Source organism: Cryptomeria japonica, chromosome 7 (genome assembly GCF_030272615.1).
Source record: "Cryptomeria japonica chromosome 7, Sugi_1.0, whole genome shotgun sequence".
NCBI classification, from domain to species: Eukaryota; Viridiplantae; Streptophyta; class Pinopsida; order Cupressales; family Cupressaceae; genus Cryptomeria; species Cryptomeria japonica.
Window position 1 is genome coordinate 253,751,419 of NC_081411.1, and position 24,471 is coordinate 253,775,889.

The window sequence follows — 24,471 nt, forward strand, 5'->3', positions numbered from 1 at the left end:
CAGCAGAGTAACAGGAATCTTCCCTGGATTTCAACACTTTACGTTGGACAATATTTGGTTTCTTTAGCTTCATGCTAGGAAATTTCCCTGATCAGATGTTCGGTGGCTTCCATCTATTAATATTGAAACGTGACAGCGCAGCAGGAAAGACAAGTAACACTTTCTTTTCTCTTAATAACAAGTGGTCCTTCACTTCTGCGCAATAACAAGTGATCCTTAACAAGAATGATCATGGTAAACGCTTACTGTTCTTAGCTTTTTGTTTAGTTTCTCAGATTTTGCCCTTGGTTTGCAAAAGGGAAGTGAACTTTCCCAAAGCGTACAAGAACTAATATTAAATCGTAGTAAGATGGACGGAAGGGCCACAGCAGTTGCTTGTTACCAACGTCGAAGCACTAGCCAAATATCTTACAAGCCTTCATTTGCATCATTCTTCTCACCTGATTATTGCTGTATATACCCCTTCCTCCACTACCACATATTATTATTCAGCTCCTCATTTATTCCTCCTCTACCAAACGTTCAGCAAGACGCCTACTTTATTCCTTCACCAATACTGTTTGCTTGGGTTTCTATTGAAACTTTTGTTTTGGCAGTTCTCTGTTTAGTGCTAAGTACTTTCCACGACACAATGGCATTCCCCTCTAAGGAGGATTCCTCTGCCAATGATAATGCCACCAACGACGTTGAAACAGTCTTAAACGAGCTGCGTGGAGAAGAAATACATCAACTGCTGAAAGCAAGGGAAGACAGATATGATGGGGTGGAAGTTGACGTAGAAAATATGCATAACGACGTTCGTCGTTTCGCATCTTCACTAAAGGCTTCACTTACTCATTGGGCAGGTCAGGTGAGTGCTTTCTTAACATTGCTACATATAAATCAGTCAATAAATATACAAGAAAATGAATAATAGCTTTAATTCATATTTGTTGTCTGTGAAGGGAAAGAAGGGGGTGTGGATCAAAGTAGCCAAGGAACAGGCCAAACTAGTTCCGGTTGCGATTGAGGTCAGTTTTTCAAAACAATCGTTGCCACCGTTGATTTTTTATGCTGGAGAAACATTTGTCGTGAAATTAACGACGTGCAATATTTTTGTAATTAATATAGAGTCACAGATATATGCAATAATTCAATTTGTATACTTTATGGAGAGTTGCAGGAAGGGTTTTTGTATCACCATGCAGAACCATCATATGTGATGTTAGTGCTTTGGATCCCTAAAACTCCTTGTACTATCCCTGATAATGCTTCACATCAAGTGGGAATTGCAGCTTTTGTATACAACAGCAAAGGAGAGGTAACCATTCACGCAATTGAACTATCTTAGTCATAGAATCTTATATGCTGTATTTGTTCTGCTATATGTAACTGTGACAAAATATTGAGCGCTTCAAGGTTTTGTATGTAAAGTCGGATTTCTTTTCATCCAGTTAAGTTAATGAAAAAAAATTATGACTCGTATATTGACTACCTATTAATGTTATTTTGAAACACGATCAAATCAAATGAAGCATTAACATCTGTTTCAAAATGGTGTCAAAGCCTTGATCTGTTTGACAATTAGTTGTATAAAGGGAAATCTTGTACACCCGGTTAATTGTGGTCAACTGACTGCTGTCCAACTTCTATCATCGCAATATGAACGCAGGTTCTCGTAGTTCAGGAAAAGTGTGGACCTTGCAAAGATTCAGGACTGTGGAAAATGCCCACAGGCAGGATTAAACAGGTATCAGATATAAATTTAAATGTATCAAGGCTAGAGTAAATAAACTTGTGATATTATCACAAGACACCCACCTATGTATTTATGGCCGATTTCTGCTTCACAGGGGGAAGGCATTAAAGAAGGAGCTATAAGAGAAGTTAGGGAAGAAACAGGGGTAAACCTCTCTTGTCTGATCTCTTTCCTCCGAATTGTGATTTTTCACTTTATTGTATTATAATTTAAAGCTTTTCTTATAGCTTAAAATTCTCTTTATTTTTGACAGATTGATACAGAATTTATACAATTGGTCGGGTTCAGGTAGAGAAAACATTTATCATAAAATAGCCCTACTGTTTTGTAGCACTGTCTCATAAATTCTACAAGGGTGGGTATGCTTGATAGATCAAAATTTAGCTCTCTAATTACAGTCGGTGCATGATCTACAGGGATGGTCACAATGCTCCTTTTGGAAAATCTGATCTACTTTTCGTGTGTATGTTGAAACCAATTTCTTTTGACATTGTTATACAAGATAGAGAACTTTCAGCATCAAAGGTATGCATTTGATATTAAGGTGGTACCTATTATGCTGGATAGTTTTCAATATCACATAAGTGAAGTCAAAATCTGTTTTGTTCAGTGGATGGCAATAGATGAATTTGCAGCTCAGCCAAAAATGAAGCAAAGCAAACTTCTCAAGGACATGGCGGGCGTGTGCGTTGCCAATATGGAGGGAAGATGTAGAGGATTTTCAGCCATTGAAATACCATCGCGCAAACCCTCTACTTTTTATTGCAATCCCATTGATACTGAATAATTTATTGGGAAAAACAGATATAATGGACGTCAGTCACTCATCTCGTTTAATTCATTTGTTAGCATATTTTGTTTCGAGGTAATAGGAGAAAGGAATGTGCTGAGGTTAACTTTATACAACTAAAACGATGAATAAGATCACCTCACCCCATGTCGGTGATGGCATGATATGCCGTTTAATAAATATTAGTTTGTTATTGTTCTCTCCAAGATTTAAATTCTTGGGATGCCCAGCATTATAATAAATTGTTGAATAGTGACATTTTTACAAAGATGATTACCATGCAGTAATAGGCATGTAATTTTATAAAATGTTTTTACATATTTTATTAGATGTTAAAAGTTCAATTATCTTTGTAAAATGTAGACAGCGAATAAGAAATTTTAGTTGGTTGTAAAGTTTCAATATTTTTTCAAATTTATTTTATATTTATAATTTTTATTCTTCAAATAAAATTTGTAGTTTTTAAAAAATTACAGTAAGCTACAGCAAGACATAATTGTTATAGATAATTTCAAACATATGATTTTTTTTATTTATTCAAATTTGATCACATTTTGTCTCTCAATATAAAAACCTACTCTTTATCTCAATACAGGTTAGACTTACACTTTCTGCTTCAAACAACATGACAACAAATATTTATAAAGATTACATCCTCTAAAAATAGATTCAAACTGGACTTGGTTGTTTCATAAATGTATTATTCATTTTATGCATTCTTTGGACAACTATTATAAAGTAGTAGATAAACATGTGCAAACAATATTTAAACATAAACTATGTTACAATAAAAGTATGCATGGCAAACAATTGAATGGTAATGGTATCACAAAACTGTGAGTGAAGTGTACACCAATATCACATACCCATATGTTCAAGCTTGCTCGCTAAATTATCTGAAATGTTTTTGTACATTGAAACTAAGCAACACATTGTAAACATTGCCATCACTCTAGTCTTATAGACCCACATAATACACTTCTTGTAGAAGTACCCATTTACTCGTGTATGTCCTTTATGAGAGATCACAAGTTTAACCCTTCCTATTTCTAACATAGAGAATACTTATAATTCTTGAAATTGCATGACACCTTTCAATGTGCCAATCATAACAAGTAATCATCACGAACCTAACTCACATTCGAATCTTAATAACTGCTACTATTATTCAAATACAAACATTAATGAAGGAAAGGGTCTCAAAATTGTAATCACCTAGTTCTCAAATAGAATTTGATTTTATTGTATTTTTATATTTTTTACAAACAAATAATGTAGTTGATTTATGTTCTGAAAATAATCAGAATGTTGCTTTCTACACTATGATGTCTCTCATGTATCGCTAGACTACTATGATTATAGTGTGAACCTATTTTTAAGACATCTTCATTTAATATGGTCAATACTATTGAACAGTCTCTGTTGGCATTCTACACTCTAGTGAGAAATTATGGTGTTGTCATTGATGGCAACCTACCGGCAACCTACAGGCAGCCACCCGACATTCATCTGGTAGATCACCGGCAAGCACCAGCACCAACAAAAACTTCACCGACAATGACAATAATGTATACCGACACCCCAGCCAATAGGATTTTGTTTATTGTATTTAATTGTAAATATCTTTTTGTAAGGCCGATAAGGAATATTGTAATAAGACTCATATATGTATGAGATCTTTTAAATCATTTTGTGATGAGGTAGCATGGATAATGTAGAAGTGATAAGCGAATATTAAGGCAGATTTAATATAAGGGTTTATGGTTATAGTATGAGCTTAAACCGGTACTAAACCTGGCATAGCAGATGCTGAATTATAGCAGTACATTATATTGGATTCTCATAATCCATTTTGTAAGTCAGTGAGACTTCCTTTTGTAATTGAGCAGTGAGCTCTAGGCAGTTGGCCTTCCTGCATGTGCAGGCCCCTCTTGTAAGTAATATCCATTCATTGGCCAATGAGTGAATATTGTGGGTCACAAATCCCACCAAGGTTTCTCCCACACCGGGTTTCTCCCACACCGGGTTTCCTCGTTAAATAGCTTATGTTATGGTGTGCTTTCTATGTTGTCTTTAGTGTTCATATTTACTGCATTAATTCTTGTTTATCGGTACACTGTTTTGGAATGCAAAATACTTAATAAGGTTAAATATTATGTTAACCGGTTAGATACTGATTCACCCCCCCTCTCAGTATCTTTGGGACTATCATTAATTCTAATAATTGGTATTAGAGTCTGGTCCTCTATTTTCAAAAGTCTAACAGCTTGAGGAATATTCTAACACCAGTATAGATGGAGAACTTAATAAAGCAATTAGAAGGAGCTCTTGTGGACTATGATGCAGAGAAGTTGAAGAATATCAAGATTGAAGATGATCTAAGAACTGCACAGGGATTCATTCAAGGACTTCAAGAGAATCTCACTATTGCTAGAAATAACAGAAAAGAACTTAATGAGAAGATGTAGAGTAATGATGATGAAAAGGAAACTCTTAATGAGCTTGTAAGCAAGATGAGGCAAGAAAACATGACTTTGAGGAATGAAATGCAAGACATGACTATGAGATTTTGTAAAGACATTGAAGACAAAAAGAAGAATGTAGATGACTTGACTAGGAGACTCAATGATACTGGAAATGAAAATCTAAGACTCAGTCATGAAAATGATATGTTGAAGACAGATTTGGTTCACACGGAACATGATAAAACTGAACTTATGAGACAAAAGGGAATTCTGGAAAATGGGCTGGCTACTACAGATCATCATAAAGAGAAATTCAAGAAAAGTTTAGAAGAACTTGATGGTATGCTGAAAAGTCAAAAACCTAATAGAGACACTAATGGACTTGGATTTGAAGTTGGAGAAAGTTTCGGTACTCCAAACAATCATGATCACAGTAAACCGGTAAGACAACCTAATGCCTACAAATTTAATGGGAAATGCTTTAACTGTAACAAGTATGGTCATAGAGAAAATAACTATAGATCTAGAAACAATCAGAACATTAATGCACCCACTGGTCAATGTTCCAAATGCAACAAAATTGGTCACAATTCATAAAACTACAGAATGAATGTAAGATGTTATGTTTGTGGAAGATTTGGGCACTTATCTAATCAATGCAGAACACAAACCAGCATAGGATATGAAAAGGCTATTCAAAAAAACAATGTGACTTGTTATGCTTGTAACAAGATTGGACATATTGCAAAACTTTGTAGAAGCAAGGCTTCACCGGCAAACAATAAAGGACCCAATTTGAAAGGCAAAGAGAAGGTTGATGAGGTAAAGCAATAATTTTCAAGACAATGGATTAGAAAGAAAGATTAGAATGTTGATGAGACTATTCCTTCACCGGTAGAATAGAGTATTACTCCACCAGCAGGAGACTCTTCATCCAACTGAAAAGTAACCCTTGGGGGTATTGCAGCAAGTTGAAAATCATGCACATTTACCCTTGGTTGATGGTGAGGAGATGGAATTCTTCCTTACCGAAAGATGTGATAAGTTTCACCTAACTAAGGAATATTTATTGCGGTTGTTGGAGGTAGAGATATTATAAATCAGTGATTTCCCCTCTTTTTCAATTCATGGAGCATTCAAAATTTCAAAGAGCGCGAAATCCAAGCGAGAGAATCCAATGCGAAGAAGTGAAGAAAGTTCTTTCAAGCACTCAAACCATTATCAAGTAGATTAAGGTATTTATCAATGGCTTCCTCCTCTGCTCTGGAATTTATTGCAAACCCTACTATTATAGAATTTGTTAAGTGCCCTAGACCCATTTTTAAGATCATTCCTAAGATAGCGAAATAGGATGATTCCCTAGGTGCTTTTTCAAAAATTCTAAAATTTGTTGCATATGCTGAAGACCCTAGAATCTATATTCATTGCAATATTGAGGAATTAGGTTTAGAGGAAATATTGAAAATCTTTAGAATTGTTATTTGTGATGAAAATGGAAAAGTAAAACCTGAACACAAGGTTATTGAAACTTTAGGTTTTGTGGAAATCTTGGACATCCCTGATTTTACTAAGGAGGTAGTAAGGATTGTCCTTAGTAGAGTTCATGGAGAATTATTTTGGCTAGATTCTATTTGTAAAATCACTAGAGAAGCAGTTAGGGCAGTGACTAGCTTACCCTCCACCGGTAGCAGGCCAAATAAGACTAAGAAGATTCCTTATAATACTGTCATGACATTAACAGGAGCAACATATGATAGAAGATCCTTGAGAGTAAATGATGTTAAGGATGAGAATGTCAGATTCAAAAGCATGATCAAAGGTGATCAGAAAGGTACTTTTCATTTTGACAATCTTCTGGTATGTCTGATGTTGTATCTCACAAAAGAGGTTCCCAGTATTGGTAAGAAAGAGTTTGGTTATGATATACCAGTAGGCAAACAACTGCTAGAAATCTTCACTAGTATGGGCACTGATAAGGATAACAATATAACATAGTACTTCAAAACATTTAAAGAAAAAATGAGAACAAGCGATAGATTACCACAAAGTATTGTAGACAAGTATGAAAAGGAAATATGTTTTGTGATTAAAAAGGATGAGATCTGGATGGAGACAATTCTTCGTTGAATTGTATGGGTGACAGAAATGGGGCATGAGGCAGATGTAAACATAATTGAAACTTATGCCAAATCTCTATTAGAAGCCCCTAGAGAACCGAAAGAAAAGGTTTTTGGAAATGCACAAACAATAGAAATTGATGTACAAACATTGAAACAGAGAAAGAGAAGAGAAAAATACATAAGGAGTGCATCTAAACAAATTAAGGAAATAAAAGAAAATGTCATGAACATAACTGGAATAAAGGAAAGTGACTTAGAACGATTACAACTGGAGGCACATCTCTCACCGATTGGTACATCCTATGACAGTGAAATTCTTGCTGAATTTAAAAGAGTTGATAGGAAGAGAAAACCCTCACCGGTATCCTCTCCTCCTCCCAAGAAAACAAGAACACCAAGGCAGAAGCAACACGCAGTGAGACCATCAGAAAAGAAGTTGACACCAAAGAAGAAAAAGCAACAATAAGCTATACCACCATTGGACAACTTATTAAGTGAAATAACTGATGAAGGCAACTTAGCTAATGTTAGCAAACTGTACAATACATTCACTAGTGAAGAGAAAGAAAGTATTGAGAACAACATTATTTTACATCTTGATATTTACAAGAAAGTATTAATTGAAGTTGTAGATGATTTACCTAGTGAATTATATAGGTGGTTAGATGCAAAAAGGATTGCAATCATGGAGCTTGACAAGAAACTGAAGATTGAAAAACTACTAGTTGTACATTCGGTCAACTCTGTAGAAGAAATTGATGAATTAATTAGTGAAGCTAATAGATTAGTTTTTGCAAGTGGACACTGATGGCTGGCAGGGTAAATGAAATTGTAGAAGAAACAATAGACAAGTGGGATATTTTCTTTGTTGAGAAGGAAAAACAGGAAGAGTTGAACATACCAAAGAAATCTTTCAAAGTTTATCAAAAGGACATAGACAAAAGGAAAGGTAAAGTAGGTGGATTACCCAATATTAAAGTAACTGACAACTTACTACCACCTTTGGTTACTCCATTGGTACAGACTGATAGCACACCGGCTACTGAGAATGTGGATACACCACATGAGGATGTCAACCCTGAGTCAAAAATTTTGTACACTATGAATATTGACACTCAGGAAGTAAACATTGTAGTTGATAAAGAGAACATAGAGGAAAAGAAAAATGATATTGCTACTGAGCAACAGACGGATAATATTGGTGTTGAGACACAAGCAGAGCAAGCTGAGCATTCAGTGGACAATGGAATGGTTACTGATAATATTGATGGAAGCACTAAGAAACCTGCAGAGACAGTAACTGAGACACCGACAGTGGATAACACAGAAAAACAAACTGAAAAACCAGCAGAGTCACAAGTACACATTGAGGTAGTGAAATCGGCAATCACAGAGAAACCAAAACCATTGCTAATGGAAATGAAAACATAGACTAACCCACCAGAGGTCGATTCAAGCAAATTGGTCACTCCCACCGGAAGCACATAAATTGTAAAGGTAGTTGGCTAGACATCTGGTACTTCACTAACAGAATTTAGACCTACTAATGTGACTAAAGTACTTTTGGATTCAATAAAGAAAATAACAAATTGTAATGCATTGGCCTATAAGGCAATTGATGACACAGTTCCTATTCTCAAGTTGATTGCACCAAAATGTAATTTAGAGCATGTAAATGATTCTTTAAGTCAGTTAGACACATTGCCTAAATATATTACTAGTAATATACTGATAGTTGATCAAATAAATGAGGAAACATTCAAGGAGAAAATAGAAGAGGAAAAAGGAAAATTCTTTGAGGAAATGATAAACAAGTGCACGAAACACATCAATACACTTTAACCGGCACTGAATAAAAAATTTTTGGAGCATAAAGAACTGTACAGAGATACTTGCAAGACAAATATGTTGACAGTTGACATTGATAAGGAAATTAGCAAAGTTCAAAAGGAGATAAATAATATAGCTGATAATATCATTGGTTCATCTGAACCTATATCAGTTATTGAACAAGAAATTGCTGGATTCGAGGAAAAACTGGAGAGGTTAGAGAAAGAGAAGGAAAGGAAAAACCATAGAGCTTAAGTGCAAACTAAATCCTAAGTTAGATAATCTTATCTCTCTAAGGAAAGAAATCTCTGAAGCATTAATTCAAGGACAAAAGACACCGAAGGAACATATGCATCATCTCACCGGTACAATTCAGAGAACTAAGGCAACTATGAAGGACAGTAATAGGTTTATACAGAGCTTAAACTTGGTATTAGCAGACGTATTCTAGATTGTAACCAACCGGTTACAAAGTTTAAGCTAAAATCTACACTCATTTGATAGTTTTTGACAACCTTTGTCATTGATGTCAAAGGGGGAGTAGTGGACAGAGAAAAATGGTCATTAGAGGAGATCATCTACTCAGGGGGAGCACACAGTTTTGGTAACATTTTGGACTTCATTTTTGGAGACAAATTTTTGGATTTTTCTTATGAGTGTTGCCATCAATTCCAAAGGGGGAGGTTGTTGGCATTCTACACTCTAGTGAGAAATGATGGTGTTGTCATTGATGGTAATCTACTGGCAACCTACAGGCAGCCACCCGACATTCATTTGGTAAATCACCGGCAGGCACCAGTACTGGCAGACACTTCACCGACAACGACAACAATGTATATCGACACCCCAACCGATAGGATTTTATTTATTGTATTTAATTGTAAATATCTTTTTGTAAAGACAACAAGGCATATTGTAATAAGACTCATATATGTATGAGATCTTGTAAATCATTTTGTGATGAGGTAGCATGGATAATGTAAAAGGGATAAGCAAATATTAAGGCAGATTTTGTATAAGGGTTTATGGTTATAGTATGAGCTTAAATCAATACTGAACCTGGCATAGCAGATGTTGAATTATAGCAGTACATTATATTGGATTCTCATAATCCATTTTGTAAGTCAGTGAGACTTCCTTTTGTAATTGAGCAGTGAGCTCTAGGTAGTTGGCCTTCCTGCATGTGTAGGCCCCTCTTGTAAGTAATATCCATTCATTGGTCAGTGAGTGAATATTGTGGGTCACAAATCCCACTGAGGTTTTTCCACACCGGGTTTCCTCATTAAACATCTTGTGTTATGGTGTGTTTTCTATGTTGTCTTTACCGTTCATATTTACTGCATTAATTCTTGTTTACTGGTACACTGTTTTGGAATGCAAAATACTTAATAAGATTAAATATTATGTTAACCGGTTAGATACTGATTCACCCCGCTCTCAGTATCTTTGGGACTATCATTAATCCTAAAAATCTCCATGTTCAAAATGATTAAAACAGTTCACATCTTTAAAAGTAATTTCATTTATAAAAATCAGGAAAATAAATTTCATTTTGTAGGTGTCATCCAATAAGGTTTACTCACGTAATGGAAGTATGTGCAGCTCTCGTCCAACAAAAGCTTTATGATTACATGCACATAGAATACAATCAAAGCTTATAATGCCGGGATGTATTATAGAGTGCTTCATTAATTCAAAAATTTTGAAACAATTCATGCAAAATAGATTTTGTGCATATACTGCAACCATTGCATTCCATGAGACCACGTTTCTTTGAGGAATTTTGTCAAATAGTTCACGTACCTTATCTGTACTTCCACATTTTCTATACATGTCTACCAAAGCATTTCCACCTAAAAAGTCTGACACGAATTCTCCATCTATTATGCGATGGATGTTCATCCCTCCACCAAAGCTCCCGTTTTTGCTCAGGCGGGGAGGATCCTGGGTTTACATCTGTTGATTTCATTTGCTTGAAAGTGATGGATGTCGATACCCTGTTCGAACACTCCCCATTTTGCACAGGTTGGGATGATGCTACCAGAGGTTGCAGAGTCTGGCATTAAACCTACCAATTGCATTTGCTTCAAAGTTTCTAAAGTCTTTTCAACAAATGCATTCTGCGAATTTCCTGAAATGAGGACATTCGATTTGAACAAATTTCTTTGAGGCATTCTGTCAAACAGTTTACATGCCTTGTCTATGTTTTCATATTTCGCTTGTTCTGCAATGAAGCAATTCCATGAGACGACATCTCTTTGAGGAATTATGTCAAACAGTTCACTTCCCTTGTCTACGATTCAACGTTCTACATACATGTCCACTATGCCACCTGCAATTACACCTGACAAAATTCCTATACCCTTTATCCTTAGTTGTATATCCGAACCCTGTTAGAGAATTCTCATTTTGGCACAGGCAGGGAGGATGCTGTCAAAGGTGACGGAGTTTCTAAAGCCTTCTCAGGAAATCCATTTTGTTCATATTCTACAATCATGGCATTCCATGAAACCTAATTCTTTAAGGCATTTCGTCAAATAGTTCAAGTACGCTGTTTACGTTTCCACATATTGCATACATGTCTTCCAGAGCATTACAAATTACATCTGGTAAAATTCCTCTCTCTTTTATGGATAGATATATCCTATTCTGAAGCTTCCATTTTGGGACAGTCTGGGAATACGCTGACAATTTTGAAGTGATAGGATTGAAGACTTGTTTGATGCATATGGTATAACAATGCGATTGTGTCGTGAGGATACCCATGTCTTCTGCGCGCTTGCATAACCATATTTCATGAGGGCTAGGTTCACTACAGGGCAACAGAGCAGTTAAAAAAAACTGAGCTGCCGAAGAGGAGAAACACAATATGTAACTGAAATAAAACTAATATACACAATTTGAGGTGAAATGGATCCCCCATAACATGGGTTAATCAAAGTTAATTTTGAAAGAGCTACATGATGAAATCAAAGATTAAAACCTTACCATACGCAAAACATTAAAAAAATACATGATTAGATAGGAGAGAGATATCTTAATGTCATCGTGGTTTTTTTAAACTTTACATTGAAAGACATGCAAATCTTATGGAGAACACACCTAAATATGTGAAATTATTGTGCAATTTGAAAAAACATGCCTTTGGGTATTGAAATGGCTATCTAATCTTTTGGGTTGGATGCCCAAGGCAAATTCAACCCAAAGGGTTGGAAATTCCCAATGCAAGTAATAATGCGAGTTGTTATGTCTTGGTAGTGGTTGAGCTTAGCCTCAATCACTATCAACCAAATATATGCTTGTGTTATAACACACTCACATTTTGGAGAAGGAAAAACTCTTTTAACTTCCCATTTTTGTTTACACCCTAATCTCAATCTCTTGATCAAAATATGTGCATCAAATATAATGTTTAAGTCATGTTCAATTTGTCTTTTTCCTTTCTTATACTTTAAGTTATATTTCATATATATATATAGGCAGAATGTTTGAAAGTGGGTTCAGATCTCTAGAAGCTATACTATAGATTCTAGGTTTTAAAAGACCATATAAATTTTAAGACAATCATATTTCAGTAACAATAAACTCCTATCAACATTTTCTCACTCTCTCTATCTTACTTTCTTTATCTCCCCCAAGATCTAGACATGTCACTCTTCCTCTATCCACTCTTTGTATATCTCTTTCTTCTCTCCCCCTATGATCTTGACACTCATTCTCTACCTCTATTTCTCAACATACTCCTTTCTCTCTCTCTCTCCATCCCTACCTACTCATATTTCTCTACATATGTATCTCTCCCACATCTCTCTCTCTCTCCCACCCTCATTCCCTCTCCACTTCTTTATGTCTTCTCTCTCTTTCTCATTCTCTACCTCTATGGTTTAGGGTATAGGATTGAGTGTATCAGGTTTATAATTGAGGGTATAAAATATAGGGTTTGGGTTTGATGGTATAGTATATAGGTTTTAGCATATATAGTTGAGGGAATTTTTATACAATCTATGGTTTAGGGTATAGAGTTGAGGGTATATCCAATATAGGTTTGAGTGTATATGGTATAGGGTTTAGGGTTTAGGGTATTCTAAAGGTAAATGGTTCAAGCTATAGGGTTTATGTTTAAGGTTATAAGGTATAGGATTTAGGGTTGAGGGTATTGGGTTTACAGTTGAGGGTTTAGGTTTGAGTGTTTAGTGTATAGGGTATAAGGTTGAGGGTATTTGTAGATGGCATAGGGCTGAGTATATTTGGTATTGGTTTTAGGGTTTAGGGTATTGGGTATATGGTCAATGGTATAGCTTTATGTTTGATAGTGTTATTTGATATGGAAGAGAGAGAAAAATATAGCTAGTAATTTGACCAAAATCCACTTCCCTTCCATTAAAAATTTGAATATGAGGGGACCAAGGGTGTTATATTTGACTAACTCTAATCAAAGAGAGTAAAACAATGTGGGTTATATTCTTTTGTTGCATAGAGGACTGGTTGATTGATTTAGATGTGAGCTAATTAAGTCTAGAAACATGTATATTCTTTTGTTGCATAGAAGATTTAGATGTGAGCTAATTAAGTCTAGAAACATGTATAAGTGACAACATAAAATACTAAAATAAAATTATAGACACATAGAAAACAATTGAAAGCCACATAAATAGAATAGACACTTAGAGCTGCACTTATGACTGGAAGGAGAGCTTGAAAGTGTCTAAAATAATTGGAGGGTACCCTAGCCCAGAGGGTGTGCGTTTGTACGAACAATTCAAATCTAGGATTATTAAACTCATTACCTCTATCTTTCAAATATTTAAATACCAAAATATGTTAGTCTCTTTCATTGTAAATATTTTCTTCCTATACTTGTGGATTATAATAAAATTTTGCATTTTAACTTACACAAGCACAAAGAGGGGAAAAATGGTTGTGGCTATATAGGACCTTGCCCTAGTCAAGCCCCGAGTTTGGTGTTACCACCTCCACAAGTAGCCAAGTTGGATCTAAAATAAAAGTGTGCGCTCCAAGCCTTAAGTGTGTTTAAGATTGTGGTGAGAAATAATGTGCATAAACATAAAAGGAAATCAATCATAAGGTGTGCAAACCAGCTCAAGAGAACATAAATATGTGAAAAAATAATTAATATTAGATCTAAAGATTAGGAATTACAAAAGAAATAACAACATAGAATCATACCAATCCTCAAAAGAGAGTTACAAGAAAATCATCAATTGGTGATTTGTTATCATCTTTGAACATTCCTTGAATCTTCAATAATCTTTGCAATAATATTGAATGAACAATGTTGAAGACTTAATGTTTCTAATTATCCTTTAGATTTACAAAATTGTGTGATCAATTTGGTAGAACATCACTATCATAAATATTGTATATCAAATTGAGAAAAACTATTGGATTATATGAGCCACAAGGTTGATTATCTATAATAAGCCAACATAAAATAACTATAAACAAAAATCATGGCCAAATTTCATAATGTCAAAGCTTACACTTAAATATTTAAAATTTCAAAATCTTTTGGTGGGATACATGTGTTGGGAACCCTAGTCCCACCAAAATGAGCTATTCAAAATGGAGATGTGACAATCTAGGTTTGTGATATTAGATCCACTATAATTTTGGATTTTGATGGTGTTTAAATATGAAATATGATCATTCATTTTTAAAATTGGATAGGACACATCTCCTCAAGTTGGGGGATAAATGCAAGGCTAGAAATGGTTGCAAAATTGTCTAGGGTAGTCGAAACTAAAGCAATTTATAAGGAGAGTTTGAAATTGGGCTTACAATTAAGGAGTAAAATTTATGACACTACATTTATCCTCCATCACATGATACTACATGTATATGTAGGCTAAATTATATATAAGTAAACATTCATATACAAGGATACTCATGTAGATGCCAAATGTAGCGATACCTACAATACAACATTAGGAATTGCATCCTACTAAACCACTTTGTTAGAAAAATAAAAAAATACCCAGAGTTATTACCAAGAGTGATGAAGTTCAAGGTTAGATATATATCCTTCCACTATTTCTACTTGATTGTTATGTAGGTAGAAATAGTGTATCATATATACCACATTGAACTATAAGAGGAAGCGACCAAAAAATATTTCTCTACATAGATAATAAACCCATTTTTCTATAATTACGTAAAATATTTTTGATATGATAGGGAACATATACATCATTAATCCAATGTTTCCAATCTTTTAAATTTTCTCCTTGATTGGCTAAAGCATATGCAGTTTTATTACCCTCCCTAAAGGAATGTGTGACCCCCCAATTAAGTATCAAGTTTAGATGGTCTTTTTTGTCTTCGATATAGTTTCTTACCCTCCAAAAAGGGGAAGTAGTCAACTTGATGATATCAATTTCACTAATTTTGAATATCTTTCAATTATGACATTACTAAATGTTAGAAACTTGAGTTGTTATGTTGTGTTGTCATTGGTGTTAACCTGTCTTGTGTTGTCATTGATGTCACTATGTGTTGTAGATGGTTGAGAAGTGAGTGTTCTAGTATTGTTGTGTGGTCTGGTGAAGATATTGAGGTGATTTTAGAAGGTTGGTGTAATGGAAGGTTCAATATGCAGGAAAGAGTATATAATGTCCCAGTGGAATAATGTTTTGCATTCATCTAGTATGTAAGGATTATGTGTTGTGGCTATGTATATAATGTTTATGTTTTATGTATATTGTACTATCATGTATGCAAGTCCTCTATTACTCAGATGGTAGAGTTGAATGTTGTTATTTATGACAGTAAGGTTGTCTGTCAGAATTTGTCTGAAGAATGCTTGGTGGCTTCCAGATATGTGGATTCAAATGTTGCAGTTTGGAGGACATGTTTATGTGGTTTGTGTAGTGCTCGAGTTCAATTTTTAGGAGATAGTTTGATTGGAAAGTGCATTTATAATGTTCTAAGTTTAGTGCTATTAGTTGGTCTATTTTTTGATTGAATTTTGTGTTGTATCATACTTGGGTCATATTCCTTTTGTCCAAGTTTTCTTTGGAAAATGAGTTTGATTAATTTTTTGGGTATCACCATGACATGTGGAGATCTATGTTGTAATTTGTATTGAAATATAGTTTTGGACTGACTGGTTAACATGCTTTAATGTTTATCTACATATTTCATTTGATGTCAATCTTGGAGGATATGCTAGCATGTGTGGTTCATTAGAATTGCTTTGATAAGGATGTGTTGTTATGTATTTGGGTCCTCTCTATCCCTTGGAGTGGACTAGAATGGATATTTTAGTCTAGGTGGCCGAATTTATGTAATATTGTTGATTTTGTCTATGGCCGACCTTGTCAAGGGTTCTAATGATTAATATTGTATATAAAAGAGTGTAGATGTATGAGTGAAGGTATGGGATGTATGTGAATTGACAAGAAACAAACATAAATTATTTACAAAAAGATTTGATATTGGATTGGTGCAAAATTTAGTTGGGAAGAGCATTGATGATGATATCTTAATTATGATAGTGTTCTAAGATAGTGTTTGAAGTCATATATGTTTTCCATGATCTTGGTCTCTTGACATAGTGGCTCAAGGATAACTCTTGGAAGCCTTATGTATCTTGCTTCGGGATAGTGTGTCTCAATCCTTCAATTCATTTGTATCTTATCCTAAGGTTGTGTACCTTAAATCTGTAAGTCCTCTCAGGAGCAGTGGGTTTCGAATGAAACATTGTAATAAATTATATTCATGGAAGTCCTCTCAGGAGTAGTGTGTCTCAGTCCTACAAGTCATTTGAATCTTGCCCTTAGGTTGTGCACCTTATTCATGGAAGTCCTCTCAAGAGCAATGTGATCTGGAGACAACATCGAGGCTATCCCACAATAATGGTTCCCACTTTTGCCAACAAACAAAATTGGCGGAGGTGGGGAAATTTATTTATTTTTTTTTGGGGGGGGGGGGTCGAACGAACTAGGGGTGTTCGAGCGAACCCCCCCATAGGGTTCAATCGAACCCGCTATCGGACATGGGTTTGATCGAAACTTAGGTGGGTTTGGAGGTTCGATCGAACTGGTTTTTAAATAATTTATTTTAAAACTACTATAAAAACCGAAAATGACAGTTTAACTGTCATTTTCAAGTTTGCAGTTTTCTGTGTCCAGAGGGGGTTAGAGAAAACCCAACGTTAGCACTACATCGCCGTGCCCTATCCACAGCAACCAATGCTTTTCACCTTTTAGCTTTCAACCTACATTATTGTAGGTGCACAAAATAACATTTTTTTTGGTTTAATAAATTTTTTTTAATTAAATTTATTAAAAATTTTATTAAAAAAAAAAAAAATTATGCCTGGTAAACTTTTTAACATGACTGGTGACGTTGGCATGACATGCCCTCTAGCTCCATGTGAATGCTTTTGACCTGGAGCTATGAACCAGTGAGGCCACAAATGAGGGACCTCATCCCCACACTTCACTTGTTCAAATTTCCGAGCACAATGGCCCAGCAAAGGCACAAGGCCTTGCGAGCACAATGGCCCAGCAAAGGCACAAGGCCTTACGAGCACAATTTCCCAGCAGGGATTTGAACCTTGGTGGCTGCTTCGCCAACGAAGTGTTTAAACTGTGACACTACATGTCCGAAGAAAAATTTATTTAAAATTTAATAAATAATTTATTTGTTAATTTATTTTTTTAATTAAATAATTGTATATTTATTGTTTTTCAGCATTTTAGAAAAACGTTTGAATATTTTTAGAAAAACATTAGAAAAATTAAAATTTAGAAAAATGTTAGAAAACTTAATTTAATGTTTTGATTTAACGTCAATTTATCTTTAAAATTAAATAACTGTATATTTATTTTTTTTTCAACTTTTTAAAAAAATGTTATGAAAAACTTAGAAAACTAAGGTAGTTGTTGGTGTAAATAATTATTCATCTTGGATATTATTACAATTACTTAAGTTTACTTAGGAAATGCATTTCATAGTAGTTTGGGTATGAGACACTTGGGTGTTTGTGCCACATTGGGATAGTGTGTGTAGGAGAATTTCTACCTTTTATGGTGTTGATCTTGTTGTTACACTCCACATTCAGTGGGTGATCCACCTCATGTGGACTATTATATTATTTCTCCTACCTACCCACACCTATTTCTTACCTACCCTTGTTTCTTATTGAGCCACATTTCATGTTTGTGTGCTCACATATCCCTAACCTTGCCTATTTAAGCAAGCTCATCTACATTGTATGTAATTTTGAACAATTGATCATTTTCTATTGATGAGAATACAGTTTATTCTAGTCCTATATTGTGTCTCTATTTTGTACATTTCATTGAGCTCTCGATCTTGGCAAAATCTCACATGGTATCAGAGACATTAGAGCGTCATTGATTCATCTTGAAAAGGCATTATTGCGATGTCAAGAGGCAGATCTGAGGAGCAGCATCTTTTGGAAGTGTCCTAGACCAGATCCGACCCCGCCATTGCGTCTAGAAGGCCGTTTCCATGAATTTTGGTTATAAACTCGACCTATTTTGGTGAGGAAAATTTTTTTGCCAATTTTTCTATTATTGTACGAATTTCGAAATTTTTTTTAGTTTTTTCAGAAAAATTGAAAAAAAAAAAATTTGGAAAAAAAATTTCGTCAAAAAAATTGAAAATAAAATTTTCATCAAAAAAAAAATTGTTTTGGGGGTCTGAAGACCCCCCGTAACCATCCGATCTTTGCAGCTCCACCGGCGACCTCCCACAGTTGTCCGACCGCACTGTCCTCCGCGTCGCCCCTGGCAGCACCACTGACTCTGCTACCACCGCACCGCCTCCCGCCACGTGGTCATCCCTGCCGCAGCTAGCCCACCGGCCGCTGCCCCAGCGTCAATGGCCCCGCCGCCCGGCAGTAGCCCCAGCCCCGCCGGCAACCGTCACTGCCTTCCAGCGACCACCGCCGGTTCTCTGGCATTTCCCAAGCACTGCCCACTAAATTCTGGGGACCTCTCACCGGAACCCCGAAGACTGCCAGTAGGGCCTGCCTGAGCGCCTAGTCAACAACCCAGTTGGTTGCTCAATCACACTGCCACATCAGTATTTTTTTGACCAACCAGATCGTGCCATGTCAACGCCCAGTCAACCGTGAAGTTTTGACGATGGTCATACGGCCGTCAAATTTAACCCCATAGATTTCTGACATCATCATTTTTCAAAAAGTTTGCAGGCTCCTCTCATTGAGCTTTTTGATTTTGCAGTTCAACTTCAAATGGCCATATCTTGCTCATTTTGGCTCCTTTTTGGGTGCAATTTTTTTTGAAATGGGCTAGAATTTCATGTACTTTCACATGGTGGAATTATTTTCTGATTTTGATGGACATATTTTTCAGAATTCTCAGATTTTGGTGACTGTACATGTCCAATCCTCCTTTCTGCAACTTCCAGGTCTCCGTTCGGGCTCATACGAACTCCTTTTCAAGTGTCGTTTTTTTTAAAAGTGCATTAGTTTTTGTCTACTCTTAGAATATGCTATCAGTTTGCAGCAATTGTGGGTAGAAATTGTACTTTCATCATATGGTCTTATTTGGCCAATTTGGCATTTGTATTGCATAGATCTATCTTTCTGATCTTTTGCTTTGTAGTTCTCAGCCTATTGGGGCAGTTGTAAAAAAAAATTAGAATTCCACCTTGCCATTGTTTGCAAGTGGCCAATTGCACACGCACTACATATAAAGTGCCAAAATCATCATTTTTTGGGGGGTACTTTGATTGAGTGAATTTGGGGGGGTGTCTCTTGTTCTTTTTTGCTCTTGTGTTCCTTCCTTTTTGCTACTATGGGTTCTTCTAATTTTTCTCTCTTAACTCCTCATAATTATGCTACTTGGAAAATTGATGCATGGAGTAAACTTATGGAAAAAGGACTCACTCATTACATTGATGGAACTATTGTTGCTCCCGCTGATCCTAAGGTTGATCTAGTTGGTCACTTGGATTGGCTCACTAAAAATATCATGGCAATCGGTACCTTAAGAAAGTATGTATCAAAGGATCTCATTTTTCATATTGAGAAGTGTACTTTAATCAAGGATGCTTGGCAAAAGTTTCAAGACTTATATGGTCAAGTTGATGAGATTAGGGGATATCAAATTGATAGTGATCTCACCATATTGGATCCCAAAAACTTTGATACTATACAAGATTATGTCACTAAGGCAAATGAGTTGAGGGCACAACTCAAAGATTGTGGCATTGATAAGAAGGATACTCAATTGATATTCAACTTGATAGGCAAGCTTCCACAAGAATATGCAACATTTGTTTCTAGTTTCCAAACCCATAGGACGACAATGGGTTCAAGCTACACAATGCCTACATTTGATGCTTTCAATGAAATGTTGATAATGGAACAAACTAAATTGATAAACATGGGCATTCTTAAGGCTTCTAAGTCTCAAGCATTAGTGGAAAATCAAGGGAACAAAGGAAATCAAGGAAAGGACAACTCAAACAAGAAGAAATGGAAATCAAAGCCTAAGGACAAAGCACCATCTTCTCCACAACAAGGAGATTCATCCTCTTCCAAGAGGGGTAACTCACAAAAGAGGGAGAGACCTACTTGTGCCTATTGTAAAAAGTTTGGTCATGAGGAGAGTCGTTGCCATTCTAAGAAGATTGATGAGCTCACACATATCATCAAAAAGCATAACATTGATTTGCCTAATGTCTACAAGAAGGATGATTCATCAATTTCCACTTGCTCACATTCAAAAGGAAAAGGGAAAGCATTCATGGCTTCTACAAGTGGGAAGACTCACTCTTTTGGCACAAGAAAAGGAAAAGCTCTATGTGCTACTATCAGTCATGATTCAGAGAGATGGCTTCTAGATTCAAGGGTTTCTCATCATATGGCATCTTCGTAGTCTATGTTCTCTACATTTGAGCCTTGCACCATGCCGCAGATTTTGATGGGCAATCATACATACATGGATGTGATTGGGAAAGGATCTATTGACATTGGGGATAACTCCTTCAATGATGTGTTGTGTGTACCCCACTTGACAAACAATCTCCTTTCCATCTATCAAATCACACATGGCACAACTAAGAGAGTTGTGGAGTTCACACCTAAGTCAGTTTTCATTAGAGACTTAGAGACTAGAGCTATCATTGCGAGTGGGATGGTTGATCATGCATCTCAGTTATACTCCTTTTCAGATTTTGTTGATGATGATGATTTCACATTTGATGATTCTACACATGATGATCACACTTCTTGTGATGGTTCAGTTTTTGAGGAGAACTTTGGGCACTTGAACATGGGGATTCTTACATGTGACCCCATTCTTGAGTCTTGTATTTCATCTCCTCATATTGATATCACATCACCTATTGCACCTGATGATGCGGATAGTGCGAGAGTTTTGCCTTCATGTGAATCAGTGCAGCAAGATATTCATTGTCTTCCAGCTTCAGATTCATGGGATGATTACTTGATAGACATTGCAGGTTTGCTTGTGGAATCCTACATTGCAGATTTGGGAGACATCATTGATGACATTCATCTTCTCTTTGATGAAGATGATCCTTCTTCGATTGTTGCGAGGGAACACTCTGACTCTCTTGTTCATTCTCTACATGATCATTCTTTCAAGGTTGACATGATTGTGGATACTTATGTACAACATTTGGAGGAGGTCTCTTTATTTTTTGAGGAGACATGTGAGTCTTTGGGACATGTTCTACATCCATCTCCACTAAATCTTGGAGTGCCTTTTTCAGTAGTGTGGCATAGTTTACCACCTTTGGAGGGGGTATCTTTCACCATCGACATGGGGACACTTGAGCAGTTTTCAGAGATTCCTTTCATCATGAGTTTTCTTCATACATCTTCCCTTCATGATTGGGGAGATTTCATGGATACACCTTTGGTTTTGTTTCTTCCTAAGGGGAGGAATTTTTTTCGACGTTCATGGAGTAGTTTCTTCATACATCAAGCTTCTATCATTGGTGTAGATTCCACATTGAGGGGGGGCTTCCTAGCTTCTCTTCTTCTCTCATATGGGGGGGACTTTTTCCTCACATGGGGTTTTGTCCTTCACATACTTCTATGAGAGTTCTTTGTATCTAGTTTTCATCTCTCTTTTGAGGGAGGGTTTTTTCCCATTGGGTTTTTCTCTCTTTCTCTACTTTGTGAGAGATTTCATTGCATTGGTTTTCATGCATTTGCATTTGTACATGGGTACCCAACATGGCCTAGTAGTCGGGACCCATCTTGCATTGCTTAGTTGCATTGTAGACTTAAGTGCATTCCCCTAAGTTACACTTAAGGGGGGGTGTTGGTGTAAATAATTATTCATCTTGGATATTATTACACTTACTTAAGTTTACTTAGGAAATGCATTTAATAGTAGTTTGGGTATGAGACACTTGGGTGTTTGTGCCACATTGGGATAGTGTGTGTAGGAGAATTTCCACCTTTTATGGTGTTGATCTTGTTGTTACACTCCACATTCAGTGGGTGATCTACCTCATGTGGACTATTATATTATTTCTCCTACCTACCCACACCTATTTCCTACCTACCCTTGTTTCTTATTGAGCCACATGTCATGTTTGTGTGCTCGCATATCCCTAGCCTTGCCTATATAAGCAGGCTCATCTACATTGTATGTAATTTTGAACAATTGATCATTTTCTATTGATGAGAATACAGTTTATTCTTGTCCTATATTGTTTCTCTATTTTGTACATTTCATTGAGCTCTTGATCTTGGCAAAATCTCACAGTAGTAAATTAAAACTTAGAAAAACATTAAAAAAAACATTAGCAAAATTAAAATTTAGAAAAATGTTAAAAAACTAAATATAACAAATTAAAACGTTGGAAAAATTAAATAATAAATTTAAATTAAAAAAAACATTATAAAACTTAGATAACAAATTTAAACAAATTAGACAAAATAAAACCTCTATGACCCCTTTTCACATCCTATTACACACACAACATGACCCCTTAGGACCCCTTAAGACCACATATACTCCTGACAACACTATATGTCCCCTTAGGACCATAGAGGATCACATAGTGGACCCTAAGGGATCATATGTGGCCCTAAGGAGTCACGCATGTGTTCTAACACGTGTGACCCCTTAGGACTGCATATGACCCCTTATAAAATCCTAGTGTGTACGACATACCCCTTAGTCCATCACATAGTGTCCTAAGGGGTCATATGTGGTTCTAAGGGGTCACGCATGTGTTAAAAAATGCCTGACCCCTTAGGACCACATATGACCCTTTATAACATCCTAGTGTGTACGACATACCCCTTAGGATCACATAGTGTCCTAAGAGGTCATATGTGGTCCTAAGGGGTCACACATGTGTTCTAACACATGCGTGACCTGTTAGAACCGCATATAACCCCTTATAAAATCCTAGTGTGAATGACATACCCCTTAGTCCATCACATAGTGTCCTAAGGGGTCATATGTAGTCCTAAGGGGTCACGCATGTGTTAACACATGTGTGACCCATTAGGACCACATATGACCCCTTATAACATCCTATTGTATACAACATGTACCCCTTAGGGTCACATAGTGTCCTAGAAGGGGTCATATGTGGTCATAAGGCATCATGCATGTGTGTTCTAACACTGTACATGTGTGACCCCCTAGGACCACATATGACCCCTTATACCATCCTAGTGTCTACGACATATGGTCCCTTAAGATCACATGTACAGTGTCCTAAGGGGTTGAATATGTGGTCCTAGGGGTAACGCATATGTTCCAGCACGTGTGATCCCTTAGGACCACATATGACCCCTTATAACATCCTAGTGTGTATGACATACGGTCCCTTAAGATCACATATATTAAAGTGTCCTAATGGGTCAAGAATATGTGGTCTTAAGGGGTCACGCATGTGTTCTAATACATGTGTGACCCCTTAGGACCACATATGACCCCTTATAACATCCTAGTGTACATACGATATTCCCCTTAGGATCACATAGTGTCCTAAGGGGTCATATGTGGTCCTAAGAGGTCACGCCTATGTTCTAACACATGCGTGTCCCCATAGAACTGCATATGACCCCTTATAAAATCCTAATGTGTATGACATATCGGTCCCTTAAGATCACATACATTAGTTTCTCAAAGGGGCCAATAATATGTGGTCCTAAGGGGTCACGCATGTCTTCTAACACATGCCTGGCCCCTTAGGACCGCATATGACCCCTTATAAAATCTCTCTTCTCTTAATTCGCTCAGTTGGCATGTGTTTTAATTTTAAAAAATTATGTTTTAATTTAGTACATGATGTATATATATCTAATGATCTCTCTCTCTCTCTCTCAAATTAATGTTATCTCTCTCTTTATCATTAAAAATGACCTCCCTCTCTCTCTTGAATTAATGTTTTAATAATTTAAAATGTATGTATGCGATCTATATAGATAAATTTATATATGTTTTAATTTAGTAACTGTATGTATATATCTTTAGTGATCTCTCTCTCTCACTCTCTGAAATTAATGTTAGA

General features: G+C 36.1%; 1 protein-coding gene across 1 annotated transcript; it reads left to right on the plus strand.

Annotated features, from left to right (window-relative positions):
• The first annotated feature begins 391 nt into the window (after positions 1-391).
• Positions 392-2,815, plus strand: LOC131053231 (nudix hydrolase 2-like). The gene is made up of 8 exons (XM_057987846.2): positions 392-850; positions 945-1,010; positions 1,163-1,300; positions 1,652-1,729; positions 1,833-1,883; positions 1,992-2,026; positions 2,155-2,263; positions 2,349-2,815. Exons 1-8 carry the CDS (start codon positions 632-634, stop codon positions 2,523-2,525), a joined length of 873 nt encoding a protein of 290 aa, XP_057843829.2. The 5' UTR covers positions 392-631; the 3' UTR covers positions 2,526-2,815.
• Positions 2,816-24,471: the final 21,656 nt, after the last annotated feature.